Source organism: Podarcis liolepis (assembly GCF_965112155.1).
Source record: "Podarcis liolepis genome assembly, chromosome: 1".
NCBI classification, from domain to species: Eukaryota; Metazoa; Chordata; class Lepidosauria; order Squamata; family Lacertidae; genus Podarcis; species Podarcis liolepis.
The window spans coordinates 53,194,441-53,220,105 of NC_139554.1; the positions used below are offsets into that span (position 1 = coordinate 53,194,441).

Sequence of the window (25,665 nt, forward strand, 5' to 3'; positions counted from 1 at the left end):
AGATGTGATGATTGCTGCACAATAAGTCTCTCTTGGAAGGCCAAAGAAGCCTGTTGTTGGCTGATAAGACAGCTTGCTTACAACATGCACAACAGTCTAAAGAAGAGGATCAGACTTAGAAAGACCACAAAGATTTTTTCCATATGGGAAGTAATCTTTCAAATCAGGGGAATTATAAACTTTAATAATAAGCCAGGAAAATGCCAGGAACCAAACCTGGTACTTTATGCAGGCAAAGCATTCACTCTTATCACTAAGGCCCTTCCCCGCAACAAAGGACAGCAAAATAAAAACAGGCTTCCTTTAGGCTGTGTACACATACATTTAAAGCAGATTGCTTCCCCCAAGGAATCCTGGGAACTGTAGTTTGCCCCTCACAGAGCTAAAATTATCAGCACTTTTTTAAAAAAAAAGATGAACAGAAGGTAAAATAAACTGAGAAGAGATAAGAGACCAACCTAATGACGATGGTGGAGTGAAAATAAAAACAGGAGAGAAGAAGCAGGTTTTGAAAGATAGACCTCTGAAAACATATATTCTGCTGCAGTCTAGTAATCCTACTATTGCATCCTGGCTATAATATTACCAGTTCTCCACTACAGTCAAGTATAAATTCTGGTGACCTGTAAGAACCTCCACAGAATCACCAGTATTGGATTCCAAAGATTTATTTTTATCCCGAAATACAGTTCTTATAGATAAAATCATAACACCAGAAATGTACTACTTGTCTTTGTACCTCAAACAATCCCTTAAAACCCAATTAGCTGCCTCTTCCACGCCACATACTTCATGTAGGCCAGAGGCAGTACCTGACATGCCAAGCAAATTATATGGAAGAATCAGAAGCAAACCAATTTGTCTCACCTGTCCCTGTTGACCAAAAATCTGGATACTTCCCAAATTTGGGGGAAATGAATAAATCTTCCTACCAAGTGACACCTGTTCTCCCATTGCCTTTGCTGTTTACTCTTAAGCTTAACCTAACACTTAGCTTTTTGAGAAGACACGACATGTTGCACTGTGCAATTGTTCTTAAAAATTAAAAGGGTTTCATCTGGTCCTCTCCTGTAACTTGAAGCAAGTGCTTCTGATTCTTCTTGGTAAATGATGACTCTTCCCAGTCCCTATGGCAGCTTTCTTTGATACAATTGTTATCGTTAGTCATCAGAAAGCCATGGTGTGAGAAATCGCCTCAGCTTCTTGCCACAACTATTACTATATCACCATGAAAACCTTTGAATTGAAGGGCCAGTTATAGATACAATTCACTGAAAATAATAATTGAAACTGATAGGCACCGCTTTTTGAATGAGAGATAATTTAAGAAATTAATAAAGGTAAATAAATACTGCGTCTTGGAAAGAAAGACCACCTGAAGCCTCAGTCTATACAAACACTCACCTGGGAGTACATTCCATGGAATTAAACGGGACTTATTTCTGACATGCATTAGATTGCACTGCAAGAGTAGTTTTTATTCCATTAGCAAACCAGTGACCAAATTGTGTTAAAAAAGAATGTTTTGCTCCTTATGATTATTGGGAATGATCCAGCTTTTAAGGATGAATTGGAATGCATTTCAGCTGCCACGGTCTTGGTTTCTTAGTTCATGAATGAAAGCCATAGCAGTTTCACTCTGAAATTCGAAATTCATATACAATCTGTATACTCGCCCCACTTTTGATCCTCAGCAGCTGGTATTTGGAGGCCTACAGCCAATGGAGGTATGACATAGCTATCGTGGCTTGATAGCCTATACAGTGGTACTTCGGGTTACAGACGCTTCAGGTTACAGACTCCGCTAATCCAGAAATAGTACCTCGGGTTAAGAACTCCTGCTTCAGGATAGAAATCGTGTGGCGGTGGCGCAGCAGCAGTGGGAGGCCCCATTAGCTAAAGTGGTACCTCAGGTTAAGAACAGTTTCAGTTTAAGAACGGACCTCCAGAACGAATTAAGTTCTTAACCTGAGGTACCACTGTACTCCATTAGCCTAATCCTCTTTTAAGACCATCTAAATTTGTGGCAATCAATACAATTGTGGGAATTAACTCTGAAAGGTAATATGGGTTGTGTGAAGAAGTACTTTAGTTTGTTATGAAGAGGGAGAGAAAAACTTCTCCTAATCCACTTTCTCTACACCATGCATAATTAGCCACACGTGAAGGAGATTTAAGGTTTACTTGATTTTTTTCTCCTAATTAAATCATGTCATCATAAATATCACTTAGTCTTCAAGTAACCTGATCTCTACATTAGCAGTGCAACCCTATATATGTCTACTCAGAAGTTCAGTGGGTTTTACTCCTAGACAACCATTTCCAGAGTGATAGCAGCAAAAGTAACAAAGAATTGTGTGGCACTTCAGAATCTAACTACAGGCTTATCCACATTTCCCTTTGTCCTACAGTTGCTTCCATTTGTTCTGTGATTTCTAGACATGGGTCCAAAAGGGGTTTATTTTGTCCCACCACTTTCCCGGGAAAACCCGCTGCTTACTACTGAATCAGAATAAATGTCAATCTGCAGAAAACCCAATTGACGTTTGTTCCAGTTCAGCAGTAAACAGCGGGTTCTCCCAGGGAAGATGGTCAGAGAAAAGAAAAACCTCTCAGAAAAACCTCTCATTGGACAATGGAAGTGTATATGTGCCCAATTTTGCAGAACAGGTTTTCATGGACAAGAGTTCTCTTCATCAGATGCAGAACTCTTGCCGAGTGCTACTCAAGCTATCTGATGTGTTCAACTGGCAATTCCTGCCCCCCAGTGTGCCAGGGACTGGCGCCTTATTTGGTCCCTGAAGTGTCCCATCCAACCTGGACTGCAGTGGAGCCACTGTGGACCAGCAGCCAATGGCTTGTGGACTTGCACTGCTCCATGGATAACCATTTTGAGTATACTTCCAGTCCATGAAAGCTTATGTCCAACAACATCTAATATCGAGCCATTCATTTTTAAACAATAATTCAAGAATACAGTCTCATCAATTTACAAGGAATGTGATGCAGAACATCTGACTGACCTTTGAAAAGACAGAAGACTGCTATTGCTAGTGGTGATGTGTTTGAGATTATTCCGTGGTCAGCTTTAAACTTAATTATCTTCTGCCTTGCTGGTCTCTAGAAAGGGAGATCAACAAAATGGCTTGCGTTGCTTGGATTCAACACAAATAATGGTAATATCATCACTTACTTGGCACCTGGATTATGGAAGCACTGGACTAGGTAATGCCGATGGTACTTTTGCCTCATCTTTTTGCCTTGTTGTCTCACTGTTCATCATCCCGAAAATTCAACTCACTGATGGAAATGCACCAGTGATGCACCTTACTAAATGCTAGCCAAACTCAATTATTGACAGTATATGGAGAACACTGCCAGGTGTGTCCAAGTGTAAACATGGGAAAATATCAGGTGTTCAACTGATTAAATTATCAAGGCCACATGGCTAGCCTTAAATAATCAGAAATTATATAAAGAAAACAAATACAGGAGTTTGAGACATTAAAAGCTTGCGTGGCTATGTAGACTCAGCTTCTTTTCCTTGCATGCATATTTGTGTGAGAAGCAGCATGTCTATCTGTGCCGAAGAGTCTTCATTCCTCTGATTTTTACTCAGAAGTGTGGGTGAGTGGTGTTCAACCCAGTCTGGAGTGACTTGTACTCTTCCTAAAAGGGATCAGATCTGAAACTTGGAGGTGTTTATTGAGCCAGGGTTGTCGCCAGAAGATCAGGTAGCCTCTGTGGCTTGAAGTACCTTTTATCAGCTTTGTCCGATAAACCAACTGCGACCATTCGTGAATGGCCAGGCCATAGTTACCCACACTCTGATAACAACCTCTTTGGACATTTGCAATGAGTTACATGTAATGTTACCTTTGAAAATGGCTGCAAGATTGCTACCTCAGAGTGAGCATTTCAGTCATATTACACCAGTGCTTAGTCAGATGTTATGGCTCCAAGTCCACTTCTGGACCCGTTTTAAAAACTTGTCCTTAAAAGTCCTAAAGAGGGTAAGACCATCTTCTACCACAAAAACCAGCCAAATTGTAAGATTTTCTTCAGAAGCCCTACTCCAATGAGCCCCACCAAGCATAGTGAGGTGAATGGCCATGGCCATTATTAGAGTACTTCAGAGGGCACTTGCCTCAGGTTTTTCACCACTGGACTCTGAATATCCTATGCCTTCCTCCTACCTTAAAAACACACACAAAACTTTTATAAACTTGTTTACAGGGCAGCTGGGTGCACTGCAAATCACAGTGCTGATGGGACACCCACCATCTTTATTTGCAGAAATCTCAATCCACAACCTGTGTACTAGGCCTGGAAATTTTACATCCAAGTGTGGAACTAGACCACTACAAGTAACTCTGGCGCAGTGTTTCCCACTTTGTAGCTTAACTTTATTTTAGGAAAGTAGGACTCTAGGAAGTTTTTACGGAGCCAAGCCATTGACCCATCTAACCCTGACTGATAGCAGCTGTCCAAGGTTTGGGACCTTAGGTAGATTCCTGGTCCTACCTTTGTTGAGTTTTGAATCAGGGGCCTTCTGCATGCAACACAAAAGCTATGACCCTTCCTTGGTGTAAAACATTGCTTATCTAAATGACAACTCCCCCCAACCCTGAAAATTAAGTTCAGAGCTGAAAACTAACTGCACCAGTGAATGTTACTGGTATGTGAGGGATTATCCAGTATACCTGAAGGAGCTTCTCCACCCCCATCATTCTGCCCAGACACTGAGGTTCAGTGCCAAGGGCCTTCTGGCAGTTCCCTCACTGCAAGAAGTGAAGTTACAGGGAACTAGGCAGAGGACCTTCTCAGTAGTGGTGCCTGCCCTGTGGAACGCCCTCCCACCAGATGTCAAAGGAAAAAACTACCAGACTTTTAGAAGACATCTGAAGGCAGCCCTGTTTAGGGAAGCTGTTAATATCTTAAGTACTATCGTATTTTAATATTTTGTTGGAAGCCATCCAGAGTGGCTGGGGAAACCCAGCCAGATGGGCAGGGTATAAATAACAAATTATTATATATTATTATTATTATTCCAACCTAGAAGCCAAAAAAGGAAAATCCAGAGAAGGCAGCTGCTCAAGAGCTATAATCAGTGTGGAAGAGCAACAAAGCCCTATTCTACATGGCTTTCCATAGTTCTGGTGTGTATCTATCTGACAAGAACATCTAGTGGATTACACACAAAAAAGGACTTATGCCAGGAATGCGATGCTATTGCAAAACAATCAAATGCCATCTTGAGGCTGCAATCATAGATTCGGCCGCAGCATCTTAGTGAAACAAGAAGTGACGGTGCTTCTTTGCTTTGCATTGTTCAGACCACCGAGGGAGAACTTTGTCCTTTCAAGTTAGGTCCTGTGTTTGCTAAAGATATGGGCCACCTGAAGAAGATCCAGAGGAAAGCAATGAAGAGGCAAAGAGGATTAGAGCTGCAATTAAAGGTTCAAGGATCTATCTATCTTTAGCCTAGTGTGACATAGCTGCCATCATATATCACAAGAACTGCTCTTGCAATATATACCAGTGGCTTTATACTATTTGCAGATTATAATACTATTTGAACTATTTATGGTTTGTTATGGGGGGGTAGCAGTTATCCCTTGTTTCCCAATGCAGTATACACTTCAACTTTTAAAAAAATACTGAAAAAGGAAGAACTATATGTTTATTTGTGGTTGAAAGGACCTATACCGGCTAGGTTCTAGGTTTAAAAATCCTGGTCACCTCCACCTCTTGTGTGTAAACCACAGAAACTACCATCCCTGGTGTTGTAAAGGCAGTTGGCTGTTGCTATGTATGCATGTACAATTTCCTTTGCAGGAACCCTGTCCTACACAAGGTGCCAAGGTAAGGAATGTGTGGCCCTCCAGATATTTGCTGAATTGAAACTCCCCGCATTCCTTGCCACTGGCCATGCTGAATGGGACAGATGGGAATTAGAGTCCAATAGTATTTGAAGGGCCACTGGTAAACCACCATGGGGTAAGTTATCCATCACATAGTCTTGTCCATCTGGGTGCATGTGGAGAACTGTTGTGTTGTGATGGCTAGAGTGCCAGTTTAAGGCCAAGGAGACCCACTTCTCCACCCAGCTGTGAAGTTCACTTGTGCCAGTCACCGTCTTGCAGCCACTGTTGTGAGGATGAAATGGGAATGGGAAGGACCATGTGGGCCACACCTGAACCCCCATGGAGGAAGGTCAGGATAAATGGAATCAATAAACAAGTGTATGTGCAGAGTAGCTGCATCTTCCCCCTTGCTCAGTTAATTAACTGCTAGAGACCTAAGGTAGGAAACTAAAATCTGATGAACACTTGTGTACACTGGCGATATTTTCTAAAGGCATTCCAAAAATATTGCTCCCCCACTGCAAGGGACAAGAGAGATAAAATAAGCAGAGTGGTCTACTAGGAGCAGGGTCAGAAAATAGGAACTATCTCTGGTGAACATGGACTGGTGGGGCACGTTGGCTATGCTCATCCAAGTTCTCTTGAGTGCTGATATGTTCTATGGCTGCAGCATTAACCCCACCTTGATTTCCTTTGGAAGGAGGCCACTGGAGGCTTCTTGGTGTTTTGTAATATCTGCATTTATTTCTAAATATACAAGTTGAGCATAGATGGAGGCACAGCTTAAACAACAGGCAGCCCAAGTCCACTGTTTCCCACATCAGATCTCCAACACCCTAAGATGCTTCCAGCATCCAAACTCAATTCTCTGTTTGTTTCCCTCTGTCTCACTCAAGCTATAGTTTGTTGTTCATTTCATACACAGGCATCTAAGACCTCTGCCTGGCTAGATTGTGTATGTGGGGTTTTTTTCGGGGGTGTCTCTGCAGATTAGTTATCTTTTCTGACCATCACCTAGCCTTTTTAGCTTCCATGGAGACAGAACACTGGGGCAGCATAGGCTATCAACACTCCTCGGTCAAGCCCAGTATTGCCTCATAGCAATAGCCCTACTTACAGAAACTGATAGGGGACCCACAACAATCTGAATTAGTATTTGGTAGCTATGCATGAACTGTGTTTCAGGGAAATTTACCTGCTGTTACTAATCTCCTTTGATAAGCTTCCAAGCAACACTGGGGCTTCCGCGAATGCAGTTTGAAAACAACAGACACCTTAAAATTGAATTAGTGTTTGAGATGCAACCTAGACCGCAGCTCATAAAGTCATATATTCTTGCCACACAGAAAGGCTTCTGATGGCAGGGGAGCTATGAACCTGCAGCCACCTGCCAGAGTTTCATTTATTAGTTCTGTAATTGACAAGAGTTTATGGGTGAAAATCCCAAGCATTGCTACTGGGACTGATCATAGTTTGGGTTGATTTCGGATATGAACAATTTGGCAGCACTCAAGCATTACTGTTTTTTCTTTATGCAGGAAGTGGGATAGCAGCTCTCCTCCAAGACTTCTAACACTCTGTAATCAAGTGGGCAAGCCCCCTTTCCTCCGCCCCCATTGTAGGAGGGAGTGGTTTTCATTGGGACTGTTGTGTATAGTGAGGAAAGGGTTAAATACTCCCTGCTCTTCACAGCATTCCCGATCATGGTTGTCCCTTTCTACAATGGGGAGGGTATAGAAGCAATGCTATTTGGAAAGGAAAGTGTTAAAGCTTGAAGAAAGCTTCCACTTGGTTCCAATGAGAAAACATTTTCAAGCTAAATTAGTTTCATTTTATTATTATTGAATTTGTATCCCACCCTTCCTCCAAAGGAGCCCAGGGTGGCAAGCATATCAATACTAAAACAATATAATGAAAATGTCTAAGAAGAGGAGATTGCTGTTGTTGTCTAAATTGCCATGCAGGGCAGGGGACATTTTTGCAGCTGAGAAGGGAAGTGTTAATCCTCCCCTCAAGAATGCATGTGCTTAAAAAAATGTAGATCTGTAGGAATGTGTGTGTTTGTGTACAAACGACTGGGGGGGGGGAGCTTCACCCACATTTTTCATTAGGCCCAGCCAGTGCTTTTTTCTGGGGGGACCCAGGGGGAAGCATACCCCTAAACATTTTGTGAATCTAAGTTTGCCCTCATTGAGAGGCAGTATTTCAATATTGAGTAGGAAAATGAGAGTACCCCTAAACATTTTTTCAGAAAAAAAGCACTGGCCCTAGCCACCACTGTCATAAAGCCTTTGTCTCACTGCCCCACAGTCTGGCAGGCGAGGTGGCTCTCAATTTAATCCCAACTGCATTTTGTGTGTCTCAGTAAAACAACCTCTCTGCTTTCTCCTAAATATTTATCTGCGAGAGTTCGTGCTGTTAGACCCAGGAATGTCCTGAGATGGAAGAGGGATATGGAGCTGGGCCCAGCATTTTTTTTCTTCCTCTTCTTCTGGCAGATTACTTCCAAATAAAACATTTGCAGACATAAATATTAGAGAATTGGGAAAGGGAGCCACATCTGTCATCTGCTATACCCAGTTCAGTTTAAAACTCCGAATTATAGAGAGGCTTTAAAATAAAAATGAAACAATACAAGAAGCCTGCAAGCTCCAACACAAGCTCAGATCCGCCAGAAAGATGAATGTGAACCACCGAGTAGAAACATGCTACCTTTTATGGAAGAAAATTTTGCTGTGGTTGGCCTTGTTGAAATGATTTTTTTAAAAAAGAAAAGAACAACTCATATTAGGCCTTTGCCCCATTGTTAGTGAGCTGGTGGAAAGGTCTCTGGTTGCAAATTACCATAGTGTTGCGTTTCTGTCTTCGACCCAAACCACAGTAATGTATGGTGAAGGCTTTCATAGTAGTGCTGGGATTTTCTTTAGATTAAAAAAAGTAACAAGAAAAACTGAAGAAAAAAATTGCCTTGGTAACTTTCAGTTCTGTTTGAAATCACCCTAGCTCATGCTTTTGGTGCTCAGTTTTCAGGCTGAAAGTAGTAGCTCTAAAGAGATTTGGGTTGTTGTTCGGGTTGTTGTTGTTGTTTATCGGAGACTGGATGACTCTGAGTCATCGGTTTAAATACTGGACAATGGAAAATAACACTGTTATCCTTCACTCAAGCAGTATGTCAGCTGTGGAAATGCAATGCCCTGTAAGAGCTCAACCACTTGACCCATATTTTGATGGCATTATGTATCGATTAATTCCACTCGATCTGAGAGCTTTGCTTGTTGTTCCAGTCTTACCCACTTAAGGGTGGCACCTCAGAAATAAACAGGGTTGACTCAAAACGGCATTAATGCAGAAGGGCACCCCTCTCTTTAGTGTTGTCCTCTTTGGGGCAGACATTTCTGGTGTCCCACCACCTGCATCAGGCCTGGGAGAATGTTATGTACTGAGTTGAATAGGATCCAAAATGCAGCAGTCTGATTGGTCCTAGAACAATAGGCTCCAGCATGCAGCAGTCTGATTGGTCCACAGGAGCCACCCAATCCAGCTCCAGGTGGAAGTGAATCCGCGACCTGATTGGCCTACAGGAGAATCCCAGAATTAGCCAATCATGTGGGGCCCATTGTATAAATAATTTATATAAAGCAGACATTCTGGGGGAACTTCCATTCCTCCTCACCACTATGAGCTGAATAAAGAGCATGAAATCCACTCTCGACTCCAGGTATATTTCAGAGAAATACCACATCGATTCTTAAGAGGACTTCAGAGGGGCAGGATTATCCCCTTATCCAGCCGTAATAGTGAAATGGAGAGGTTTCATATCTCAATGGCAGAGATCAAATACCCCATGCATCACATGTTGCTTCTGAGACATTCATACATCCTTCCTGCTCTTGCTCTTCTATTTGCATCAGTGTTTGAAGGAGCAATAATAATATAATAATAATAATTTATTATTTGTACCCCGCCCATCTGGCTGGGTTTCCCCAGCCACTCTGGGCGGCTTCCACAGAAACCAAAAAACACTAAAATATCATACATTAAAAGCTTCCCTGAATAGGGCCGCCTTAAGATGTCTTCTGAATGTCAGGTAGTTGTCCATCACCTTGACATCCGATGGGAGGGCATTCCACAGGGCGGGGCCACAAGGCTCTCCAGAGTTGCTGCAATGAAGGTTCAATACTTTTGTACTTAAGAAAGTCAAACTGTGGAGTTTGTTTAGGATTCTAGGTCATTGATCAGAATGCTGAGATTACTAGTCAGATAAATTAGTCTGGGAGCAAACTAGAGATTATGTACTAATGAAAACCATCAGCCTGCGTATGCCTCCAGAGAACAGAATAAATATGTTCCTGACAGAGAGTACGGCTAGTGAGTTATGATGGAGATGGAGAAATTGCTAAAACTGTTGGCCCAGCTGCAGTAACAAAAGCACAAGCCAGATGTAAAGTATTTTAAAGAAGAAGAGAATAAGAACTGGAAGAGGTTCTGAAAAAGACACCAGAGAACTGAGGTCAGTGGGATTCTTCCATTGGCCCTTTCATACATATCAACCAGTTTGTAAAATCTCTCTTCAGAACATTTTTTCCCCCAGTTCTAAAAAATAACAGTCAAATATATAAATTAACAAAAGGCAGATGTTGAGACACTGGATGTAAGACCTATACAGTGGTACCTCGGGTTACATACGCTTCAGGTTACAGACGCTTCAGGTTACAGACTTTGTTAACCCAGAAATAGCACCTCGGGTTAAGAACTTTGCTTCAGGATGAGAACAGAAATCGTGCTCTGGCGGCGCAGCGGCAGCGGGAGGCCCCATTAGCTAAAGTGGTGCTTCAGGTTGAGAACAGTTTCAGGTTAAGAACAGACCTCCGGAACGAATTAAGTACTTAACCCAAGGTACCACTCTTCTCTTTGGGAAGGCAAGAGAAGAAGGCAGGAGCACACATCTATAATTTGCTTGTTTCAGGCAGAGCAGGTTGTCGATTGTCAAGAATGACACAGCCGGGCATTAATTTGCACATAGGTCACTGTTCCTGTGAGCACATTTGTGCACTTTCATCCGCACATGAACACTTTCAGTTTTATGTCTCCAGAATCTATCTCAATGCTTTCCATCCACACTAGTGATTGGCACTTGATGGGATGTTTTCATGTTGTCTGTAGTTGTCCCCTTCCCTCAATGATTGCTTCCTCCCACACCATAAGCTCCAGAAATTTGAGGTCCTTTTTGCTTTGAATGTAGGTATTTGTTTGCAGGTGTGCACATACTCTTAAAAAAAAAAACAGCAAACAAATCAGAAGATTCACTCAATAAAGACTGAATACAGTCTAACCACATGGATAAAAAAGGTAAAGGACCCCTGACAGTTAAATTCAGTCGTGAATGACTCTGGGGTTGCGGCACTCATCTCACTTTACTGGCCGAAGGAGCTGAGGTTTGTCCATGGAAAGTTTTTCCAGGTCATGTGCCCAGCATGACTAAGCTGCTTCTGGCGAAACCAGAGCAGTGCAAGGAAACACCGTTTACGTTCCCGCCAGAGTGGTACCTATTTATCTACTTGCACTTTGACGTGTTTTCAAACTGCTAGGTTGGCAGGAGCTGGGACCGAGCAATGGGAGCTCACCCTGCCACGGGGATTTGAACCGCCAACCTTCTGATTGGCAAGCCCTAGGCTCTGTGGTTTAGACCACAGTGCCACCCGCATCCCTATGAAACATAGGTGTTCACAAAATGGTACAGTCATGACTATTTGTGACATCACTAATAACGCCACAGGTAATATGCAGTAAGTGTCTATGGCCATCCTTCAGACAACAGTGTTCCATTCTACAATTGCAATAGCAATGGGTGAGCTGTCTGGAGGAAGCACTACTTTTACAGCATGCTAAAATATAGAAAATATTCTCTAATAATATGTGAATGGTTGCAACAAAAGTATACCCTCAAGGAAATACATACAGACTACCACTGCACCAAGCAAGCAACAAGTGCACATTTGTGGCACTAGACAGTGATGGTGCAGAATGCCTCCTATTATTTTTATTGTCACCATCAATTGGCTTTGGACAGCAATAATGCAGAAAAGCTTCAGACTATTGCATAAAAGGGGGGGGAGAGAATAAGCATTAGAGAAGATTTGATCCATTTTCTATTTTTGTTAGAGGTCTTAAGCAAGGCAAACCTTCCGGGCTGGTCATATTGATTCCCACATACCACCTGTCTCTGATTCCGTGGGTACACTCTTCAAAGGACTGTTGAAGTCCCACACAAAATTGCATTCTCTAACCCACATGGCAATTCATTTCATAGCAGAAGCTCAATGGATGACCTACCATGACCCGGGTCAGGTGGAACATCTCACAACATAAAGAGATGGGGCCAAATCAGGGCGTGAGATCTTTCCAGATGCATGTCCACAAATAGCCAAAGAGGAAGTCCAAGAAGGCAGCTGGTCCCTGAGTACCACAGTCCCTGGAGACTTTGGCCATTGGGTCAGAAGACTCAAAGCAGAAGAAGAGTCTTCTACATCCTCCCTGTTTATTGTTCCACCCTAGTCAACTCAGAGTTGCAAAAGTATTCCACTTGCTATCTTACTGAGAGACAGAGAGACAAAGAGACAGAGTAGGTTTCTAACAAGTCACTACAGTTACTACTAAATGAAGATTTTTATCCAACATAGACCATCCTTCAGGACTACTGGAGGATGAACATCAAAACTAAGATGTTAAGAACAACCAGTGAAGAGGGGGGCAATGGGGGAAGTTGTCTTTTGTAACCATCTGCAAGTCTTCTTTACACAGTTTACACAAAACCCTTCTGCTCCGAGCCTGTTACATTAAGAGGGAGCGTGGGCTTTGCCAGAACACCTGGAATGACTCATTATTTAAACAGAGGTATGGCATCTTTTTCAGCATGAAAAGAGTAAGATGTCACATCAGGGCATGCTTCAGGTCAGAAGGACTTGTGATGCTCAGCTTGGTAAATATTATTGTTATGTGAAGATGAAAAATGTCATTGAAGAAGGGCAAGTTATTATTACAGCCCTGTTTACAAATCCACGAAAAGGACTCTTTTGCTGTGTTTCAAGCCTACAACAGCTTATGCTTTCAAAATGAAAATAAAAGAATGAAGCAAACAAGGAATAAACAAACAAGGACTCTTTCTTTCTGCTACAGTTATGCAAAAAGTACAACACTGAGTAGCCTCGGAAGGGCATCCAGTGTACATTCCCAGTGCCACATTCGATGACTGGGGCTCAAGACTTTTCTTTTGCTCATGGTGACAGAAGCTGCGTCAGGTTTTTTGGCACTTCCAGTATCCCCCATCAGAGCAAATGGCTCATTTGGCTTAGGGATGACCCTGTGCACATCCCACAAAAAAATAGTTTTGCTCATTCCCTCAGCAGAAGAAAGTCCAGGGCAGCTCTCGAGAGGCAATTCCATTGTGAGAACAGAATATTTCCAGCATGGAGTACTTTTGCAATATCAGTGTATGAACAAGCATACAAGTAGAGTAAGCAGGAATGCAGAGTGGAAATGCTAGACCTAACACACCTGCCACCACCAATTAGCCAAAGCCACAGCAACCCCTGGCGGCAGCAGCAGCAGCAGCACCAGACTTTCTTGCTGGCAAGCTCCAGAAACTCACACTTTTTGGACAAATGAAAACGGTTCCCTTTCTCCGGCTGATCAAATATGATCCTTGGGGTTCTTTTGCTCCCATACTGGCAGGCAAACTCAACACCCCTAGTAGCTTGCCCTAGACTTTTTCAAGACCCTGAGAAACCCAGGGTGTGAATGCTTATTTGTGGCCTCTCTTCCTTTGCTTCTTGGTGGGACTGTCCTGTACCGTCAGTGCTGCGATGGGCCCTTCTGCGTGTGAGGCCTGGGGCAACTGCCTCCACTACTTCAAAGGACCTGTAGTGGCTTCTTTTTTTAATTACAAAGTGCAGTTTGATGGCTCATTACAGACCAGGCCACCCCAAGGCCAAGAAGTTATCAAAGAGAATATTTATAACTTTAGCAGTCACCATTAATGGTCTGCAATAGTCAGCCAGCAGACATGACTGCAAAGACATGAGGGTTCCCTGGACGTTATCGTAAACAAATCTTGAGATAAAGCTGTTGATTCAAGCAAGCACAGGTTAAACAAACTTGATCCAATGATAATCTCAGCTAGTGGCAGCCATGTGGAAAAGCCAGCTCATGCTGACATTATCACATGGCAGCCTGTGCAGGATTCAGGCCAGCTGGCGCTCACACTGAAAAAAACAAAACCTTGACCCAACTTGATCTGACTTCTTTACATGCCTGTGGGTTCTTATGGCGTAGCTGATGCATCTGCATGTCCTTGGACCTTGAGTGATTTCTTCCTGTAGCTGCCACAGCTTGAGTTGGTCATCAGAGAAAGACCTTATTCTCAACTACAGTTCATAGTTAAACATTCAATGTGGTTGGGGTTTTCTTTACATCTAGATAAAATAGTCAGATTCCACATAGCTCACACCATCCATATAACTTCACCGAACTGCGTATCTGTCTCAAGTGAGGAATTAAAAACTACCAAACTTTTCCTTTTTGCTTCCCAGGTGCCAAAGAACACATACATCTATTTGATGCTAGGACTACGCACAACTGCCCTTGGCTCAGAAAGCAGCAGGAAATGGATCTGCGTCATTCTGCACGAGGCAGCTGGTCACTCAGTCCTTCTTCTGCATACAGGGATAGGGAGAAGCAAGAGTAATCTTTCTGCAGGCCAAGGAAGGGACAGGGAAAGAAATAACATAGCGGGGGGTAAGTATACATTGCAGAATACATCTGCAAGAAAATGACAAAATAGTGCTGTAATTGCAGTGCAAAGAGATATAATTTTCTCCACCCTGCACCCCTGTTAGTATGTGCTGCACAGCACAGATGTCTCCAAATGGGCCACTTGCCAGCACAGTTTAATTGTGGTAACATCCTGGATGATGGCTATCAAATGGGAAGGAATTGATAGCTTTGGTTATAAAAAAATAAATAGATCACAGCTCAAGGATAGTGTTTCTTCTTAGCAAGGAAGATAGTTTGTTATCTCTTTCATTATCTTCATATAGGGGGGCATATTTGAGGAAGGGAACCATGAATAAGATAATAAATCCAGATATTACAAGAAGATAAAGGTTGGGGGGGGACAGAGAGTTAGCATTCAAGTGGTATTCAGGTGAATATTCTCTTGCTCAGACCCACAGGAATTCTTGTACTATAGAATAACAGAGAGTTTTGGCTTTTGCTTGTTCTTTAAAAATCCAGTTTCCTTTTTGCCCCTTTGAAGTTGTTCCAATGTCTGGGCTGAAAGTTCAGCTTCACTTGGAACAGGGTCACGATACTTGGGTTGGAGCCCCCATATTCACCGGATGAGACTGGGATTTGGAGTTGGAGAAGTAATTGCTCCCAGAGCCAGCTCCAGGAGTACTAAATGGGAAGAATGTGGGCAAGAGGAGCCCATTGTGCCAGAACCTCTGCAGGTTGAGGAGGTTGTGCTACCTTCCTCTGACTTCAAGGGATCCATCTCAGAAGCCCTACTGGAACCACAGTCTCCCCTACCATCAGTTAGAGTCAACAAGGCCTAAAGTAAGCAAGGCCCCTTTAAATGAAGATGTTTTATTTATGGAAGACGGAGCTGGTGTCTCAGCGCTGCAGCTGCTACTTAAGGTTCAGTCTGAGAATGCCTGTTGCTGAAACAACATTTGAGCTCTGCTTTTATGTAAATTCTAATTTGAGTCCTGCATGGAGCTGTCCAGGGTACTAACCAAATCTCGTCTCATCTCTGTATTGAGACCATTGCTCAAAATGGAACCAAAACTGTCTCCAAGGTGAGAGTCCATCAGAAATACACAAGGAGGAACTGTACTTACAAACAAGTGAGCAATTCATATGTGAGATTATTCCCAGGGAGTTGCCCCAATTAAGGTGATGTATTGCAATTTAATCTGTGACCCGGATTGTTGTTTATAGGCACTTAATATCAATACACGTTGGTTTGATGTGACTCCTTGACTAGGCCTTAACACTGGGTAGTCAAGTTACATGATGGTTGGAGAAGATAGCTCAGCCTTATTCCACTCTCTAGCAAGCTAGCCACAAGTGGAAAACAACAGTACCATTTTTGGGAAGACTAGTTGATAGACATCCTTTGTGCAAGTTCTTTAAAAGACCTTAAGACTTGTGAGACAGCAAGAGTGAGGCCTTTGTTTCGGAGGCTCTGTGAGTTAAGAACATCAGGGGTTCTGGAGATATCATGTAGAATAGTAGATCTGCCTGCTTGTTCGAGTGTCTATGCTGTGCCTCTACATGTATGCAAGCTGTATATTTAGAAATAAAGTCAAATATTACACAGAGCATCATCAATGTCCAATCAATCAATCTTCTGAACAAAGCCTGCACCCTTGGGGACTTCTTGCTGCTCAGAGAAGAGGGTTGCATGAAACAAAATGTTCATACCAGACTCATTTGCTATCAGTTCCCTCAAGAGATGACAAAATACAAATAAAAGAGAAAAAGGAATCATGTGCTTTCTGCAGCTTTCTGTTTTCTGAGGCGTGCTCTGATTATTATCATTCTGCTCAGCTTGTTGATCCAATAATCTTTGCTTTGCCTGGAATCTGTGCAAGGGTTACTGGAATAAGAAGGCAAAAAATAAAACAAATATACAGAAAAATAATGTGCAAGCTCCCTGGAAACCAGACCGAGACATAGTGACCCAAGTCTCTTAATGGCAAGGGAACATGGAGGGAAAGGGAAGAGGTGATATATTGTCAGTAGGAAAGATTCTATAAATATCAGGAAAGGCAAAGTACGGAACATAGAGACACAGCATCAAAGATCTTTTGTATTAGGCCCCGGAACTTCGCAAATCACTTCACACAAGTGCTCTTAATGAAGCAATTGGTAGAAAAAGCTTCTGCCTGGAAATCCAGTTGCTTGACGCAAAAGCTTGCAACACAGTTATTGAAAAGGCCTTTGCTACAAGGCCAATCTTTGTGGTGTTGTGTTTTGGAGTTTGTTTTTAAAAAATATTTCCCAAATATGCAGGGTCATGGGAAGATTTACTCAGCTGACTTGAAAAGCACACACCAACATGTTTTCTGCCTATGAAAAAGAAGCTCAGAAAATGCTTCTGGCAAGCACAGAAGAATAAAGACGAATTTAAAAGGGGAATTTTTCATTTAACTATGAGAGCGCCTGCAGATGAGCAAAATTGAATTTTTCTATCTACCTTCTCTAATCACTGAACAACTTGGTGGCCAAGCACTTCATTCTGGTCTGGCTAAAGGCACTGTTATCACCTGCAGGTGGAATTGAGCACAAAAGGACACTTTTGGCTGGTGCCTTAATAGTCATGTATGCTAAAAGTGCACTCCATTGCAAAGGCATCCATGTACATCCACATTATGAAACAACATCCACCTATAGCATCAGGGGTGCCAACGTGGGCCAGGTTGTGGGTGCCCAGCGGTGAATGATGGAATGTGACGGCATGACATCACGTTGCACCGTGATAACATGATGTCACATCGTGCGCGCCACAGTGGCACCTGGGAACCCCGGAAGTCACATCTGAGCCCCCATGAGACCTCAGACACCTCACAGGGCATCTGGTGACTTCTGGTGGCATTGGAAGTCATGTCAGAGGGCTTGTGAGGCCTCGGACGCCACCTCCATGCAACCTTGAGTGCTTCACAAGGCACTGGAAGTTGCATCCGAGGCCTCGCAAGGCCTCAGAGGTGGTTTCCGAGGCCTCACAAGCCCTCTGACACGACTTCCGATGCCACCAGAAGTCACATCGGATGCCCTGTGGTGTGGGTGCCAAGCACCCACAACAATTTTTTGTGGGTGCTCAGGCCCCCAGGGTCCCCTATAGTTGGTGCCAGTGTATAACATTATACATCACACATGTAATGATCTCAGACAGGCAAGCAAGCCTCAATAAGAATTAATGACTCTCCAACAGTTTTATGGTACTTTTATTTACAAAATCACTTCCAGAGTGCAGCTTCTAGCCTGCTCTCATTGAAGGAGTTGGTCAGTCTGAATCTCTGCCCCTCTCACAGCAGGAAGGACGCCCGATTCCTGCCCTTCCCCTCTTGCCCTTCCATTGCACTCTGACCTTGTCCAGTCTCCGAGAACGGGGCGGGGACTGAGAGGTTGGACTTCCCCCTCCCCACTTCCACTAGACACACTCTCCATCCTCTGCCTCTCTGATGGTTGCCTAGCAACACTCTGACTGCCTCCTAACTCTCCCCCTGCTTGAGAGCTATCTGTGTCTGTGACTTCTTCATGAAGGGGGATCGAGCTCCCCCTTCCTGGCTCTGTCAGCCAGCTTTCATCTGCAGAGCTGGCCTCTCTCTCACTTGGCTCAATTTCTGAGTCTGACTCTCCCCTTGCGCTCGGTTGAGCCACATCCCTGACAACACACATGGCACACAGGTTGGAATCTTGCCAGTTCTCTTCATTGGTCTGGATCTGTGGAACTCCTTGCCAGGGGAGGTCAATTTGCCCTCTCCCCAGACTGTTATTTAAGGCATTTCCTTCCCAGCAAGCTTTTCACCTGCCAGTGTGAAGAGTTTTTACTCAACTGCTCTCTTGTTGGCAGCACTTGTATCTCCTCAATGTTTTAGTAGTTTATTGATTCATGTTTGTGTGCAGGTTGTCTCTATGCGTGTGTATGTGAAGTAGTTTTAAGGCATAATCCTATACTGAAGATACCATAGGATTTTGCACACTCCTGCTGCACTCTTGGAACACTATGTGCCACCATCTTAAAAGATACTCCAGAAGATCTATTCTGCCATCTCCTGGAGCCTCTTAGCAGATCTCAGGAACTGCCTTTCAAGGAGGCATGGTTTGCAATATATATTTTTTGTATTCCTTTTCTTCAATATGCACAGATTCTCTTTTCTTGAGACATCCAATATCACTCATGATGCACAGATTACACTGCCTAACATATAGCCTTTCACCACCATTAGACATGGAGTCTGACAATACGTCATTGTCCCCACCCCCCTCCCCCAAAAAAGTTCACTTGCAATAAATATGTGGACGAGCCACCAGTCAAAATGGGCAATACTGGGCTGGAGAGATAAATAGTCTGCTTTTGTATAAATCAGCTTATGATGTTCACTTAAGCATGCAAGAGCACAGATGTTTCTTAAGACTTCAAGGAGAAATTAATTTATGAGCATTACCCACAAAGTACAAGTCACCCATTCTACTATGAAAATTATTTTCACAGAATGTTCCTATTTTTTGCAACATTGAACAGAAAAGTACAAAAGTACAGTACATCGTGGGATCAATATGGGAGGCAGGGCATTCAGATTTATTTCCTGCTCTGATTCACAACTGCTTGATGAACAAATACAGCAAAATAGCCAAACAAGTTCCTATACCTGCAACTTAGAGCAGGTAACGTGACAAGTTCTAAACTGAGGACTGACATTTCCTAGCCTAGCTTTCACCAAACTCACTATTTTTTCCCCAGAGGTTCAAATTCTCCATACCACCAATTTCATGAGGACTTTCCCCAGGAGACTTACTACTTGATTCTACTGACTATGGGTGCTTCCAGGCAACTTGCTTACTGACCATTCATCCTGATTTGTTTCTAGGGAGAATACACAATGCCAGCTATTTATTGAGCATTCACTCATATTTCTCTGTAGGGAGGTTAGACAACGTAGTAGGGGCACCATCTCCTAGGGGCTGAGCCCCTTGGGCCCCCCAATATTTGGAGGAGGGGGCCAGGGGGCCCCCAAGTCCAAAGGTGGCAGGAAGCAACCCTAGGCCAGTGGCGGTGGCAGCAGCAGCATGGCTTCAAGGCCAAGCCACCGTGCTCGGCTCCACCCCTGGCTCCTCCGCCAGTGTGGTGTAGTGGTTAAGAGCGGTAGAGTCATAATCTGGTGATCCGGGTTCGCGTCTCCGCTCCTCCACATGCAGCTGCTGGGTGACCTTGGGCCAGTCACACTTCTTTGAAGTCTCTCAGCCCCACTCACCTCACAGAGTGTTTGTTGTGAGGGAGGAAGGGAAAGGAGAATGTTAGCCGCTTTGAGACTCCTTGGGGGAGTGATAAAGCGGGATATAAAATCCAAACTCTTCTCTTTTTTCTTCTCCGACGTCCCGACATCAAACGCACGACGCCACGCCCTGCACATTGCTGCCCCTCCATTCTTCTTCTGAATGTGACACCTATGCAATGTTGCATCAGAGCAGGTATTCTCTTACACTTCCCAGTACATGCTTCCTTTACTTCCCTTATTTCAAAAAGAGAAGTGGTTTGTTTTGCAAGACTACAACTATCATTGCAGGTCCTGGTATGTGATTGAATCCCACCTCAGAATAGCAGCAGTCTGTATAAACTAGAACTGGGTCTAGGCATATTATGGGTTTCAAAGGTGAGCATGATTTTCATCTCAGAATAAGGCTGCAGACCTATGCACATAACCACTGGAATAATGCCACTGTATTTAATGAGAATTACTTTTTCGGTGTTGAGCTCTTGGTCTGTGCAACAAACAGAATTAACATCATCTTTCTCTAACCACTTGAGCTAAAGAAAAATATATAGCTTTTAAGCTGATCACACACAGAGACGACCCTGTACTTCTTCTTTTCTACAGACATGGCAGCATACACACCAGGCAGTTCATTTCTAGTTATTGTCCCATATTACATTTCCTTCTAGCTGAGTCACACTGGATATTTTAAGCAAAGCTCTGTGCTGCAGGCCAACTTGAAAACATTTGAAAAAAAGACAGTCAGGTCACTCCTGAGGCAGGAGAGCAGCCGGCCCCTTGATGGGAATGGATGTGCAAGAAAGGGATTGTTATGGAAACATCACTTGCACGTTCTGTAACAGCACCAGAGTGATAAAGAGAGAACACATTTTAATTAACTGCCTTCAACATATTCCCGATAACCACTGCTTGTACACACAGTGCAGAACAACATAGCAAGGCTGATGATACTTCAAACTGAGAAACAAAATGTCGTAAGATTGGACAAGAAATTAAGTTGTGAGAGGCATCCTTTTCCCAGTGGGCAATCTAGCATCACACAGGGCACACAACCTCTATGACAGAGCCACGTAGCTGCTCTGGGCATGTGCAGACAATGCGATTCTGCTCTCAGCTGTGCTGGTGTAAATTAGGAGGCATTCAGTTTCTGATGTAGAGTTCCTCATTGTAAATGGATGGGTGTGTGGAGGAATACATAATGGTAAGGGGGGGGGAATGACTTCTCTTTTATTTGTTCACACACACACACACACACACACACAATTTATTGCAACATGACAGTGAAGCATAGGCTCAAGTTTAACGAAAGCAATACAGCGAGAAGCTGAAGAAAATGCCGGAAGTGGACAAAATAAATACTTTGTTATAATCCTTTTCAGGTAATTTTAGCTGATGGTTTTTTCTGCCCTAGGCTGTGTGGAGGTGTGAAAATAAATGGAACCCAAAGAATTGGGGGCAGAGGGAGGGAAGAGAATTTGGGGAAAATGTTCAGGGTGTTAGAATTTTCCTCAATAATTTATTGTATGAGGTGGTTAATGTTAGCAAAGTCACTTTACTGAGCAAACCTGAACAAAAGGTGTCTAATTTGAGAAGAAATGTACACAGGTTTGGTTTTGCTTAAGTCGGGTCTTGTACATAGCAGGGAGCTGTTAAACTAACCATACAGGGGGAAAGTTCCCTTAGAACTACACAGCCTATTTAATAAAGAAAGGAATAATAAATAGTAGGCAATAGAAAATAGGCTGATTTCCACAGATATTAGATTATGCCTGATACAAACAAAATAATACATTTAGGCTATATTTAATAATTAATCATCATCATCATCATCATCATTTATTTCTACCCTGCCCATCTGGATGGGTTTCTCCAGCCACAACTTCTCTCCCAGGACAAATTAACTAGTAATGACAGGTGTTGGCATGGTAATGCCTTGCATGCCATATGATTTGGTTCTGTTCCAAAGGTGCAGTCTTTCAATCATAGGTTAGGCAACCGCCTAAACGTGGTCCTGGGCACCTCCTTGAGATTTACAGATGCCAAAGTACTATCAAATGATGTCCTGGTCCTTTGGAACTTGTCACAGGGGCAATATAACTGGCTGCTAAGGGCACTCATGGTGTGCCCTTACACCTAACACTTCAGTACTAGGTTTCCCACCCCCAACCCCAATCATACAGTGGGCAGAAGTAATGACTCAACTAGCAGCCTAGGAGAAGGTGACCTTCTACAAGAAAAATGGGAAATTTTCCAATACATAGACTCCATATACAGATCTATTTGCATAAATAAATGAACATTCAGTTGGTCTGGACCACCAGCCATTCCAAATAAATGCACGCACTGAAAATATTGCTTTGTTTTCTTATGTTTTACTTACCTGTATGTAGTCTCCTTTTAATTATTTCTCTTCAAAAATCCATAGAAACCTATAAATAAACAAGTTGCAGGACATTTGTGGGATGGGAAGTCAGCTCCTTTATGCTCCTTCTTAGCTCCCCCGCCCCCCACTATTCTGGGGTCCTGGAGCCAATTTGGTCAAAGGCAATGTATGTGTTGCTGTTAAGCTCTCTCTGAATGGAGGAACAGAGGTAAACATTGCAGTGCAAGTTCTTGGCTCAATGGGCCCCAAATTGGTCCGATCTTTGCAACGGTTGCCTTTGGCACCTGCTAGTGCGAGCCATGCTATTAACATGTTGCTCTCCCGTTCCAAAACACCATCTTGAATTTTGGGCACTCCCATTCCCTAATGTTTGCTGCAGAGTGTGTCTGTAGAGTATCGGGGTATGGTTGCTTCTTTCAGGCTGCAGACACACTACGCCTTTAAAGTGCATACAAAACACATTTCTGCCCCCTCAAAGAATTCTGGGCACTGTAGTTCACCCCTCACAGAGTTACAGTTCCCAGCAACCCTTGACAAACTACAGAGTGCTCATAATTCTTTGATGAAGGAATTGTGATTCAAACATGCTTTACAGGTATGGTGTATGTACTTAGGTTCCAAATGAGCTTGCTGTCTTTCCTTTCCTCTCTCTCAGTACCTGGTAGATTTTAAAAATCACTTTTCAGAAGCCTTGCGAACTATAGGAGCAGGATGGCCTGACCACAACTGTCCTATCAGGAGTTTGTCTTTCTATGCATGGATATCTTGACCTTTTTACATTACATCCAACTGGGGCATCATGACAATGATGGAAAGGATGACTCAGATGCTGTGAAGTGTAGCGTACAATGTACATAACATGTTATGAAAGAACACAGTGTATGTTGTTTCCTTTTATTTCCCTCCCACCTTCAATTTTCTCCTCCTCCCAGCCTGTTTGCTTTTGTCTCTGGGAGAGAAGCTGAGTCATTTCCCAGCTGAGGCTCTGCTCACTGATGTGCCTTCTATGATACCAATGCTTTGGATGATGAAGGGCTAAAGGGAAGTATCCAGAGTGTTCCCTCGTCATGTCTCCCATCACAGCTGAAATCAAGCAATTATGTATTCCACCCTTTCCCTGCACAGAAGAAAACGAAAAGCCTGCAGATATCACAGTTTCTGCCTGCAAACGATGTGGGCGTCGAGAAGGAACAAGCAAACAAATTCACATATTGTGGGCAGCGTTATTACAACCGGATCTTTATGCAAGCAAATTATTTCATTGGAAAAGCAGATCCTGAACTCTTTTAAGTTTTGGTTCTTTCAAACCCATTCTTAACTGACAAGCAGAAACAGCAATGGGGATGGCAACACATGGGTATGTTTTGTTACGCCTCTCTGCAGTTCTACCTTAGGCCAAGAAGCAATGAAAAATTGTTCCCGTACTTTAATGAGCTTGATCAGAAGTAACTTCAGCGAACCAGTTCTTGACAATGGAGGAAAGTGCTCAACCACAATGAATTGTTGTCTTAAATTTTAGTGCTTAATTGTGAACTTCAATAATGAAATCAGGAACTGGAAGCACCTGGGAGGTAAGAGTATTAAGGGTCAAATGACATGTTACATGTGGGATCTGTAAATGGATCTCCCATTGTTGTTTATAAGTGCAAAGAGATAGTTATCACCCCTGGATGAGCCATAAGCCTCTGATTCCCAGTTTTGTCTCTTTAAAAAAGTCCCTTGCTCTTGCACAGCCTGAGATTTGAGGCAAAGAGTTGCATCCAAAGGAGCACTGAGTAACCATCCTGTCACCACAAGTATTTCTACTTGTGCAATGGGACTTTCCCCTTCTTGCTCCCTGTGCCCCCTAAAACCAGTGATGGAGGAAGGGGGTGCGGCCCCCCCAGGTGTCATCACTGGGGTGTGTGTGACAAAATGACAAAAAAATGAGTTGTTGGGTTTTTTTAAAAAAAATTGGGTTCATAAAACTTTTTAGTTCAGTCAACAAACGTAACGAAACGCGGCTGACACTGGGCGCTACACTGCAGGGGCTGGCACAGCGGGGCCTGCAGCGTGCCCGAGCCCCGCGTCTGTCCTGGCAGCATGGGGCTTGCATCTACCCACCACCTCTCCCTCAGCTGCCCTACAAGCTGAGGGGGAGGCAGTGAAGAGGCTCCATGCAGTGCGCCCCAGCCCCATGGCTGGCTCGCCCTGCCCCCAGCTGCAGGACGCCCGTGCCGCACCAGGCACCTGACCGGCTAGCTACACCACTGCCTAAAACTGTTCTAGCAATATGTGCAGGGGAAGAAGAGGGAGAAACTCCTGTTGCAACAGTGGAAATCCTTGCACAGATGGGGCACATTGGTTGGATACCACCCTAAACATGCAGATTCTCAGGGGTTGAATAACTCCAAATCCTCCAACATTTCTCCAAGGAAAATAGGGACATCCTAAGGAAAAGTGGGACATTTCAGGATCAAATCAGGCCCAGGTGTATGGGGATTTTTCTCCCTAGTCAGCTGGTAGCTCGAAGTTAAGCATTAAAAGCATTTAAATAATAATAATAATAATAATATGTTTCAGAAACATGGAATAAAGTACTTTTGGTAAAGCCTTGAAGTACATTTCTGTGTAAATTGCTTAGAGCTTAAGTATTGTCTTTCCCTTTTTTAAGAGAACCAAACCAAATATTTAGAGCTATGATGCCTTGAAGAAGAAGAAAACTATACAGAAAAGGGGGGGGAGCAAACTAAATAGACTGAATTAAACTTGTTGAAGTAACAGGGCTTCAGCCTTTGCCTCCCCAGTTCAAATATCTGTGTCTACAGCAGAGGCAAGAAGCTGAGATCAGCATGACTTTATAAACAAGTGTTAAAGTTGTAGTGTGATTCAAGTTTCCAATATGAATTGCCTATATGGCACTATTAATGCATAAAGCCCTGACGTTTTGCTCATGTTCATACTGGGGAAAAGTAGGAGCTGATGCTTACCCTGCAGGGGGAACAGTGTCATTGTGAACACACATTTCAAAGCACGTTTTTAATAAAGCAGCATTTGAAGGTACACTTGTTTCCCCTGACTTTTTAGTAAATTCTCCTTCATTCCTTTCCTGTTACATCGTTTCTTCTTTCCTGTCCTTGTCCGCTAGATTGTAAATCTGACAAAACAATTGCATTGCATTTTAATGATTGTCGGACATCTTGTTTGGGAAATGCTTTGGAAATAACCATTATGGGAATAGTAATGGTTAGAATGCCCTGTTGTGCCTTTCTCTGTACCCCAAAGCATTTCAAGTATTACAGGCACGAAGAGAGCATGTCCACTTTCCTCTTCCTGAGCACCTGACTGCCAAGGCATCTCTGTTCCATAAAAATGCATC

At 43.3% G+C, this 25,665-nt stretch overlaps 1 protein-coding gene across 3 annotated transcripts; it reads left to right on the forward strand.

Moving 5' to 3' along the window:
* Positions 1 to 1,618: 1,618 nt before the first annotated feature.
* Positions 1,619 to 25,349, forward strand: LOC310689031 (uncharacterized protein). Of its 3 annotated transcripts, none has more exons than XR_014517265.1 (4): positions 1,619 to 1,727; positions 5,060 to 5,459; positions 14,456 to 14,660; positions 24,961 to 25,349. XR_014517265.1 is itself a non-coding variant. In XM_083466260.1 (4 exons), the coding sequence occupies exons 1-4, from the start codon at positions 1,722 to 1,724 to the stop codon at positions 24,987 to 24,989; spliced, it is 363 nt and encodes a 120-aa protein (XP_083322386.1). In that variant the 5' UTR covers positions 1,619 to 1,721; the 3' UTR covers positions 24,990 to 25,349. The 3 variants fall into 3 exon arrangements, 1 of the variants encoding a protein (XP_083322386.1); XM_083466260.1 differs by having other exon boundaries at positions 5,337 to 5,459; XR_014517266.1 differs by lacking the exons at positions 14,456 to 14,660; positions 24,961 to 25,349 and having other exon boundaries at positions 5,060 to 6,256.
* Positions 25,350 to 25,665: the final 316 nt, after the last annotated feature.